The 11,394-nt window shown below is 35.4% G+C and overlaps 1 protein-coding gene across 5 annotated transcripts in view; it reads left to right on the forward strand.

The window, feature by feature from the left end:
• The window catches only part of MAPK10 (mitogen-activated protein kinase 10), a 363,104-nt gene that overhangs the window by 197,150 nt on the left and 154,560 nt on the right, over positions 1-11,394 (forward strand). For 4 of the 5 annotated variants that reach the window (XM_004390406.3, XM_004390409.2, XM_004390407.1 and 1 more), the window contains one exon: positions 5,433-5,504. In XM_004390406.3, the coding sequence (XP_004390463.1) occupies positions 5,439-5,504 (66 nt within the window). In that variant the 5' untranslated portion in view covers positions 5,433-5,438. Of the gene's footprint in view, positions 1-5,432; positions 5,532-11,394 lie in introns of all 5 variants that reach the window. The other variant, XM_004390408.3, reaches the window with a different exon arrangement.

An 11,394-nucleotide genomic window follows, 5' to 3' on the forward strand; every position in this document is an offset into this window, starting at 1 on the left:
TATTCTTCCCTTTTGGTTTTCTAACTCCAGGTCTTTTCACGTTTGATTATAATACTTTGTCTTCTCAATACACCCTTTGAAATCCTCTGTTTATCTATTTTGTTTCATCATTTCCTCCATACACTTTAGCTACTCTATATTTAAGAGCAAATTTCAGAGTCTCTTCTGACGTCCATTTTGGTCTTTTCTTTCTTTCTTGACTTTCAATGACCTGTTGCTTTCTTTATGTGTGATGTCCTTTGAAGTCATCCCACAACTCATCTGGTCTTCAGTCATTAGTGTTCAGTGCATCAAATCTATTCTTGAGATGGTCTCTAAATTCAGATGGGATATACTCAGTGTTGTACTTTGCTTTTCGTGGACCTGATTTAATTTTCTTCAGATTCAACTTGAACTTGCATATGAGCAATTAATGGTCTGTTCTGCTGTTGGCCCCTGGCCTTGTTCTGACTGTTAATATGGAGCTTTTCCATCGTCTCTTTCCACAGATGTAGCCATTTCATCCCTGTGCATTCCATCTTGTGAAGTCTAAGCGTATAGTCATGTTTATGTTGTTGAAAAAAGGCATTTCCATTGAGTAAGTCATTTGTCTTACAGAATTCTATCATGTGATCTCCAGCGTCATTTCTATCACCAAGGCCATATTTACCAACTACAGATCCTTCTTCTTTGTTTCCAACTTTCACATTACAATCACTAGTAATTATCAATGCATCTTGGTTACAGGTTTGCTCAATTTCAGACTGCAGAAGTTGGTAAAAATCTTCAATTTCTTCATCTTTGGCACTAGTGGTTGGTGCATAAATTTGAATAATAGTCATGTTAACTGGTCTTCCTTGTAGGCGTATAGGTATTATCCTACACTGACAGCGTTGCACTTTAGGATGGATCTTGAAACGTTCTTTTTGAGATGAATGTAACTTTGTTCCTCTTCAATTTGTCAATCTCGGCATAGTAGACATATGATTGTTCGATTCAAAATGGCTAATACCATTCCATTTCAGCTCACTAATGCCTAGGAAAGCTGGACAATGAATAAACAAGACTGAAGAATGGATGCCTTTGAATTTTGGTGTTGGTGAAGAATATTGAATATGCCATGGACTGCCAGAAGAACAAACAACTGTGTCTTAGAAGAAGTACAGCCAGAATGCTGCTTAGAAGAGAGGATGACAAGGCTTCGTCTCACATACTTTTTACATATTATCAGCAGAGACCAGTCCCTGGAGAAGGACATGATACTTGGTAAAGTAGAGGATCAGCCAAAAAGAAGAAGACCCTCAATGAGATGGATTAACACAGTGGCTGCAGCAGTTGGGCTCAAACATAGCAATGACTGTGAGGATGGCCCAGGACTGGGCAGCGTTTCATTCTGTTGTACATAGGGTTGCTATGAGTTGGAACTGACTGGATGGCACCTAACAACAACAACAATGCCTAGGATATCGGTCTTCAAGTGTTCTGTTTCATTGTTGATGACTTCCAGTTTTCCTTGATTCATAGTTCGTATGTCCCATGCTCTGATTACTAATGAATGATCACAGCTGTTTCTTCTCATTTTGAGGCGTGCAACATCTGCAAATGAAGGTCCTGAAAGCTTTACTCCATCCATGTCATTAAGGTTGGCTCTAATTTAAGGAGGCAGTCCTTCTCCAGTTGTATTTTGAGTGCCTTCTGACCTGAGGGGCTTATCTTCCAGCACTGTATCCCACAGTGCTTCATGGCTATACATAAGGAATTCACTGGCTAATTTTTTTTTTTTTTTTCCGGAAGTAGATCACCAGGTCCTTCCTCCTAGTCTGTCTTAAATTGGAAGTGCCACTAAATCTTGTCTACCATAGGTGATTTTTCTGGTATTTGAAATACTGTAGGTATAGCTTCCAGCAGCACAGCAACATGTACACCACCAAAGTACAACAAACTGACAGATGGGTGGTGGTCCTGCTTTATACTCCTCAGCATTGTGGCACGTGCAGAGATGCTTGAAACACTCTTAATAGTCACTAATAGGGGAATAATTTTGAGAAATGCTGAGGAGTAGTTCTGTTTTCTGCTCCTCAGGATTTCTGAAGACAATGCCCCTGTTAGTGACTATTAAGAATGTTTTTGTTGCAAGCATTTCTACATATACCACAATGCCTAGCAAAAGAATGAAGGGCCATAGTGATTTGTGTAACTTGAAATTTCTCTATTAAGAACTATTTCAGGCATATCAAATAGTATATTACCACCAGTTGCCATCAAGTCAACTGTGACTCATGGCAACTCTGTGTGTATCAGAATAGAACTGTGCTCCATAGGGTTTTCAATCATTCATTTTTTTGAAATAGGTCACCAGGTCTGTCTTCTGAGATGCCTCTAGTGACTCAAACTTTCAACCTTTCGATTAGCAGCTGAGCGAGTTACCTGTTTCCACCACCCAGACACTCTATCAACTAGTATATGTGTTTATAAAGTGCTATATATTTCATATTGGAAGCATTTAATGAATAATAATAAAACAAAAATGTGATCCCAACACCCAGTTTAAAGAAGTAGACATAAATTTTTTCTTTTGCTTTTCTTTATTGTTTTATCATAGTTAGTATTCTTAAATAATATATAGTTTAGTTGATTTCTTCTTTTTGTTTAAGATTATGTTTATGAGATTTTGCCATGCTGATACTTGTTGCTTTATTTATATATTTCACCGCTATACAGTATTCCACTAAATGAATGTACTACAATTTATTTTTTCATTGTTCTCTCTGCAAATATTTTTCAAATGTTTATTATTTATTTAGCTATTACAAAAATATTTTAACATGTCAAATTGATGAATATAAAATAGCATCTTATTGTGGTTTTTAATTTACACATATGTTTATGGACCATTTTATTTGTTTTTTTTTTGTATGAAATGTCGTGCATAAATTTGCCCATTTTTCAATTGACTTCTTTGTCTTTTTTAAAGAATTCTTTATAGAATTGAGATAAATTCTTCCCTGATTATATGCATTTCACATGTCTTCAAGTTTTTGGCTTGCTTTTTTACTCTATCACATCATGTCATAAATAGAAATTTTTAATTTTAATATAATTTTTTTATCAGTCATTTCTTTTACCACTTAGGATATTTATATACTATTTATAGTATCTTTTCCAGACATTCAACTATATTTTCTTCTAAAATGTTTAAAATTTTGCATTTCTGGAAGATTTTACTTCATATATAATTGTTTCTTGTGTACAGTGTGAAGTAGGGATTGTCAAGAATTCTGAAGAGTCTGAGATGTTAGCCTACGTACAAGTTAACAAGTTAGCCTGCCACAGTAACATGCATACTTGCAGAAGGCAAAGAGTCTTGGGTCAGAAACAAACGTCTTTATTACTCACAGCAATAGCAGTAGTTAGAATACCAGCCTTTATGCCAGTTTTCCAGGACCCAGTTCCTGCAGGATGATGAAAAAGAGAGTCAGGCAACTGTGATACATATAATGGGTCACATTATAGAAGAGGGACCCTGAGTTTAGGGAACCCACATCTTTTATAATGGGCAGTAAGCATGCCTAACCTTTACCCCAGAGAGGAACCTTATCTTTATCATGCTGGAGAGTTACTAAATTTGCCCTTTGTTCAAGAGGGAGACACTATCTCTATCTTCCAAGGCTGTTTTCTATATATAAGTAACCATCCTTGAAAAAATATTTGGGAAAAAAGTGTTTGTGCTTGCAACACATACAGAAATGCAAAAGGCCCATAGAGAATTGTGTACCGATAAAATCTTCTTTTTTTCAATATGGATAACCAATTTAATAACAACACCATTTAATAAATGCTGGTACTTTCTTTTTTTCTCAGATATCTGAAATGCAGACTTTAACATTACTAGGTTCCCATATATGTTTGTGTCTGTTTCTGGGCTCTTTATTCTATTAGTTGGATAGTCCATCTCTTCATCAATTCCACATGCTTTTGTCTACTATACATTTATAATAAATCTTGATCTCTCCTAGAACAACCCTTTAGACAAACACCAGCCTTGTTATTTTTCAGGGTTGTCTTATATATTTGAGTCCTTTAATTCTTCCTTAAATTTTAAAAATCAGCACAAATTTCAATGTAAAATATTTTTTTTCCCTGCAATTATTTTTCTTCTGCCTAAAGTTTGCATACAGCTTTCTTCAGTAAGCTCTATGCAGGAGTCTCCAATGTGACTTCCCACCATAGTAGGTTCTAAGCTTTGGGTCCTGCATTCCACATGCTGCCCTTTAAAACTACATTTCTAGTCATCAGGTATCAACAGATGGCACCAGGACAAGTGGCAGCCGCAGCACTCATTTACCTCTCTGCTCGTGTTGTTTCACAGTATTTTCAGCTTCTTAGAACTTTTCTTGTTTTAATTTTGGCAGCTCAGCTATGCATTTTAAAAGATGTTTTGTATGTTTCAGTAATATTTTTAGAAGTTTTGTCCCGAGAGTGGTTTTCAGGATATTTAGTCAATCATATTGCCAGAAACAGAAGTCTTCTGTCAATAGTGGTTTTAAAATTGTTTAATCTCACAAGACTGTGTCTTGCACATGATAACATTTAACAATGTGTGTTTAATTGAACTGGACAAGGTTTCAGTAGGGTTTCTCTGATGCTGCTTCATTATTCCTAAATAACCCAGCATCTAATTTGGCATTAGTTGTATATGACTTGTATCTACTCTGTAAAAATTTTAAACTTATAGAGTAATTCAAACGTATTGAAATCTTTGTATTTACTACCAAAATTAAACAGATGTTAATAGAATGCCCAATTTTCTTTAACTTATGATTATATGCACTTAAAAACAATGTATATTTTTGTGTGTTTTAAAATTTTACATTAGTAATATTGTAATCTTCATACCCTTTGAAACTTGGTTTTTTATTCACTCAGTGTTATGTTTGAAAAATTTATCTTTGCTGATACAGAAGTTCTAGTTCAATTATTTCAAATGCTTTGTAGAATTCCACTATACATTATATTTACCTAGTCTCTTCATTCTACAATAAATATCCTTATATATATATATACGTATATATACATATATCCTCTTGAGCATATGTTTGAGATTTTTATTTCAGTTAGATGCCTAGAACTGAAAGTGCTGCATAATAGGATATGCTTATCTTTAGCTTGTTAGGTATATCCGATTTCTTTAATCTTTATGATTGTGATGTTGATCATGGGAGATAGGACATTTTTACCGTATTTTATTTATTTAATATGTATAATTTGTGAAAAATACCTAGCACTGGTCTGGATTTATGCTGAATATAATTTGTGAAGGATACCTTATGTATGATTCAAATTATATTAAAATTTAAAAAATTTTAAAATTATTTTATATTAAAATTTATACTATTAAATAATGATTTAATAGATGATTTGGAAGACTTATGCCCCCCTTTTTCTTCCTGTAGGTATTTATGAGCCTCCATTTCTTGTACTACTGCAGTGAACCTTCCTTGGATGTGAAAATTGCCTTTTGTCAGGTGTGTGTTCCTTACAGGTAAAACAAGGTACAGTATATTCCCTTGTATTTCCTTTTTGCCATTTCATCTTGCGTATATTTCACATCAAAGCTAGTAATTTGTAATATTAAAAGTAGCATAGGAAGTAGAAGTGGAAATTTTTTTTTTTATTATTATTCAGTTCCTTTAAGTTAGAATAGGAATGAAGAGAATTCTTGTGGAATGATTATAAATATAGTTTTCACTATGTAATTTCTTGATTTCATTTATGCTTAACATCTTTAGCATATTTTTTTCAAATCCATAGCATGGGGCTTTAATCAAAATAGCTGAAATCTTATGTTATTATTGCTCATCTTAAGGACTGATGAGCCCCTAAATAGAGTATCTTTAGTTGTTGTTACTAGGTGCCACCTAGTCGGCTCCAACTCATAGCGACCCCATGTATAACAGAATGAAACACTGTCCGGTCCTGCACCATCCCCACAATCTATGGTATGTTTTTAAGTGCCTTCCAACCTGAGTATCTCTAGTACACACATATACAGGTGGCGCTGAGTTTGTTTTCGGATGCCCAGTTCTAAACAGTAGTTAGTTAAAAGGCTTAACAACAATAACAGCAAACAAAAGTGTATTTAACCTACAACAAACAGCAAAAAGGCAGCAATAATTATTGGAAATATGCATGAAACAGGTAAGAGCTTGTTCCCTTGTATTCATACAAACTCTATTCTTAAGAGAAGGGTTTCCTGGGGTGCCTATACATATTACAGCTATGTTTAAAACTGTTGCTGTTGAGTCGATTCCAGCTCATATTGACCCTATAGGACAGAGTAGATCGGCCCTGTAGGGTTTCCAAGGAGCGCCTGGTGGATTCAAACTACTGACCATTTGGTTAGCAGCCGAACCCTTAAAGGTATGTTTAGAGAAGTCCTAACTAAATCCTGGAGTCCCTGGGTGGTGCAAACAGTTAATGCACTGGGCTGCTAATGGAAAGGTTGGAGCTTTGAGTCCACCCAGAGGCACCTCAGAAGATCTACTTCTGAAACATCAGCTACTGAATATCCTATGGAGCACAGTTCTACTCTGGCACACATGGTATTGCCATGAGTTGGAATTGACTCAATGGCAACTAGTTTTTTAAAACTAAAGCTTGTTGTCATGGTTTAGTTAATAGTGACAATTTTTACTCTCAGGAATTGTTCTGGTTTGGACAATAAATTATAGGGTGACCCTATTAACACCCCAAGCAAAGAGGTGCATTTCAATACTCTGTAATGAATATCACTGTGTCTTTTCACTGAGCTGTGCTGAAAGCAGAAAATCACATGCAGCCATTGAAACAAGTTTCAGAAAATAACTCTTTAGCTTCTATTTAACACAGCCTTTTCTGATTCTAGAAGTAACATGACCTTATTATAGAAAATATAGAAAAATATGAAGGAAAACAAAAAATTTACTAGCTTTCAGCATAGTTAGATTTGCTATGGGAAAGAAAAATATATTAGCTGCTGTGACTAGGATGTAGTGATCTGCTTCATTTCCCGACCGCTAACTGTTGAGGTGCCTGAGTCCTCAGGCCTTTGGATCACTTCTCTTCTCTAACGAGAACTCTGGGTCCAGACAGCCTTGGTTAGGAATTCCAGTTCTACCACACATTAGCCATTTACTTGTGACTTTGGGAACGTTACTTAACCTTTCTATTTTTCATTTTCCTTATTTGCAACAAGGAGGGAAAACAGTACCTACTTCCTAGGGTTGTTATGGGAGTTAAATGAGTTAATACTTGAAAAACACCAAGAACAGTGCTAGAGCATAGTAAGCAGTGCATAAGTGTTTGTTAAATAAATCCATTTACCTTCACTTTCCTAGTCCAAACGCTTTAAAGATCATGAAGATCTTGAAGACTCCCACAGTTGTATCTCCAGCACAAACTTTTCCCTGAAACTGGACTTGTATACCCAACTACCTGTTCTACATCTCCACTTAGATGTCTAATAGGCATATAAAACTATGTATTTCAACCCAGTCCTTGATTTTTCCTCATTTTCTGCTCCAATTCAGTAAACACTAACTCCATTCTTTCAGTTCCTTAGAATAAAATCCTTGGAGTCATCTTTTAGACAAATATATCTAGAATCTTCTACTTCTCACTATCCTCTCCATTAGTACCCTAGTCCAAGTTAATTATTATTATTATTACTTTTTGGCCTGGATTATTGCAATAGCTTTCATCTTTGCCCACTGCTAAGTGTCAGCAAGAGTGATTTTTGTAAAATGTAGGTCAGATCATATCACTCCTTGACTAAAAATATACAAAACCCCAAAAAACCCAACAACAACAAAGCAGAAAAATCTTTCCATGGCTTCCTATCTCACTTAGGGTAAAAACCAAAATCTTTACAATGACCTGTCCCAGCCTTTACCTAGCCTCCTATAGACCACTCCCTTGGAATGCTCTTCCTCTATTAGGTACTTGGCTCATTCTTTCACTATCTCCAGGGCTTTGATGAGATGTTATTTTTAAGGGAGTATTTCCTGACTATCCTGTTTCAAATTGTCCCTTCCTACTCGACACTGCCTACACTTCTTCCTCACTTTTTTTTTTTTTCCTCCCTAATACTTCTAAGCATTTGATTTAATACATATTTTACTAGCATGTTGCTTCTTTCTCCAATAAAATGCATCTTGCACTTGGGTAGGAATTGTTTCAGTGGTGTGCTGGAATCAGTTCACATAAACTCACAAGAGTCAGTTTTGCATGTCTCTTCCCAACTCCATGTTCCATGAGGTCAGACTGGTGGTTTGAAATCTTTCATGACAGGAGTATTTACATTACGGAAACAAACATAGGCTGCAGGTTAGGTCCTCTCGTCTCCTCCTCTACCCCACCAGTTGTTGAACATTTACTAGTATACCACTGGATTTTTGTCTGTTTTGTTCACTGCTGTACCCCAGCACTAACAATAGTATCTGTCACAGGGGAGGCTCTCACCAAATATTTGCTTAAATAGTGAGTGAGTGATACACGTTTGGCTTATGTAATCAGCTGCACCTATAATCACGTTCTGGTGGAAAGTGAAATGCAGGCCTGCATTTCTGGGTTGATTATCTGGGCCTTACAAACTGTACGACTGAGAGCAATTTCCTTAGCCTCCATGATTCTAGACATTTACTGTGGGTATTAACACTTACAGGACAAACAAACAAACAAAAAAACTAAATTCATGTTTTATATATTGCAAGACTATATCTGAAACTTCAAAAATTATTTTTAAAAAATCACAAAACTTCAGCTTTTTTGTTTTTAAATCTAAAAAAGGCTTTATGGCAGTTGAAGTTATTTTTAAAATCAACTTTCCACATTTGTGTACAGATGGAGTCTATTTCTAGTAAGAGTTCTTTTAAAGCAAAGGAATAAAGAGAAGAAGTGAAGCATGAACTTTCTTAATGAGTCCGGATTTTCTTGCTTACTCTGAGCTTTTAGTATCTAAAAAATATGTATGCATATTCTATAACTTTTTAAAAAAATCTGAAAATATCATAGTAAGCAAAATATTTCCAGTTTTGACTTACGGCTTTATATTTACTTTCTATGTAGAATTTTTATTTGATAATAATATTTATTTATTTTTCTTGGAGCTCTGGGTCTTGTTTACTACTCTAGCAATTTAAGGAAACAGTGTATTTTTAGAGGCAGAATTATCTAGTAGTGGTTTACTCTGAAACTATATTCCTTGGAGACTTATAATTTCATGGAGTATCTCATGAGCCCTCAGTATACTGGTGTTTAACATGAACACCAATGGGGTTATATTTCTCCCAACTTCTTGCCCCACAGACAATATTCAAAGACCTTAAATAACTTGTCAGCAATTAATTAGTGATCAAGTTTGTCTAGAATCTAGATCTCTTGAGTCTTAGTCTGTAGCTTTTTTCATTATGTCATATTCCCAACTTCTTCACAGTTGTCAGTAAGAAATCACATAAAAAGTAGAAAATAAAATTGCTTGGACAATATGTGCCAACATGAAGTATTAATACATTATCTACAATAGTTTTAACCTTAATTCTTAATTGAATTATTTGAAGAACATTGGATTCACTGATTTTTTTTTTTTTAGCTTTTCTTGTTGATTTTGTTACTTAAAACAAAAACAACTAAATACCTTTTGAAATAGAATACAGGCAAGAGGTTTCTTATTATACACTGGGGAGAAATTTTTCTTTCTGATATTAGATAATAAAATAATAATCTTTAGTTTGCACTAGTATGAAACCTTTACAATAATATAAACCTACAGGGAATTCAAAGTGCTTTATAAAAACTCTTGATCCTCCTGAGAAATAGGTAAGGCTTTTTAGCCTTCTTTTATTTGTTGAATAAAGTACAGAGCTGTTAAATTTCACTCTATGAATAAAAAAAAAAAAAAATTCATGAAAAGTGCTATTTTTGCAATTCTGCTATGCTGAAGAGGTGAGTCAGAGTTTTAACCAGGGAAAATATACGCAGAGATAGCGTATACTGGAAACACAAGTACACCCACTGGTGTCTACAGCATTGATCCCATCCTCACGGATGTTACCTTTAGTTGTACAGGTATGTGATTCCCTACTCCATGGTGACTGCCTCAGTGGCAGGAACAGAACATCCTTATCCTTGAATCTCCAGCCTAGAAATCTATTTCAGCAAATTTCCAATAATTGCTTTTTGAATTAAAAAAAAAAAAAGGAAATAAAAGCTTAGCAGAAAATACCACTTCTCAGTAGAAATTTGTTTGCTTACCTTTCCAAATTAAGTCAATTTCTCAATATCCTAACATCTCGTAAGTGTATATTAATAGATTTAATTATGCTTTGGTTATTTTATAATCACAAATCAGTTGTTAGCCTAACATTCATCCAGTAGTTATTAACTAACTATCCTCTCTAAAAGTTGGTTTTGAAAAATTTTTCAAATTGTACTTTAGATGAAGGTTTACGGAACAAATAGTTTCTCATTAGACAGTCAGTACACATATTGTTTTATGACACTGATTAACAACCCCACGACATGTCAACACTCTCCCTTCTTGACCTTGGAGGACCTTTTTTTTTGGTGAAAATTAATACATAGCCAAAGTTACACCATTTCAGAAGTTTCTACATGTACAATTCAGTGATATCGATTACATTCTTCCAGTTGTGCTGCTGTTTTCATTATCCTTTTCCAAATTATTCCATCACCATTATCTTCAACTCACTGCCCCCTAGGCTTCCCATCAAACCTTTTGAGTTGTGGTTGTCAATTTGATCTCACACAGATAATTCTTTTTTTTTGTACCTTAGATGAAGGTTTGTAGAACAAATAGTTTCTCATTAAACCGTACACATATTGCCCTATGACAATGGTTAACAACCCCAAGACATGTCAACACTGTCCCTTCTCAACCTTGGGTTCCCTATCACCAGTTTTCCTGTCCCCTCATGCCTTCTAGTCCTTGACCCTGGACTGCTGTTCCTCATTAGTCCCATTTTGTTTTATGATGCTGTCCAATTCCCAGCTGGAAGTTCAACTTCGGGAGTGACTTCACCACTGAGCTAAAAGGGTGTCCGGGGGCCGTGCTCCCAGGTTTTCTCCAGTCTGTCAGACCAGTAAATCTGGTCTTTTTTTTGTGTGTTAGAATTTTGTTCTACGTCCTTTTCTGACTCTGTCTAGGACCCTCTATTCTGATGCCAGTCAGAGCAGTCAGTGGTGGTAGCCGGGCATCATCTAGCTGTACTAGACTCAGTCTGGTGGAGGCCGTGGTAGCTCTGGTCCATTAGTCCTTTGGACTAATCTTTTCCTTGTATCTTGTTCTCTTCATTCTCCCTTGCTGCCAAAGGGGTGAGACCAGTGAAGTATCTTAGAAGGCTGCTTACAGGCTTTTAA

Source organism: Trichechus manatus, unplaced genomic scaffold, assembly GCF_000243295.1.
Source record: "Trichechus manatus latirostris isolate Lorelei unplaced genomic scaffold, TriManLat1.0 scaffold00296, whole genome shotgun sequence".
Classification (NCBI taxonomy): domain Eukaryota; kingdom Metazoa; phylum Chordata; class Mammalia; order Sirenia; family Trichechidae; genus Trichechus; species Trichechus manatus.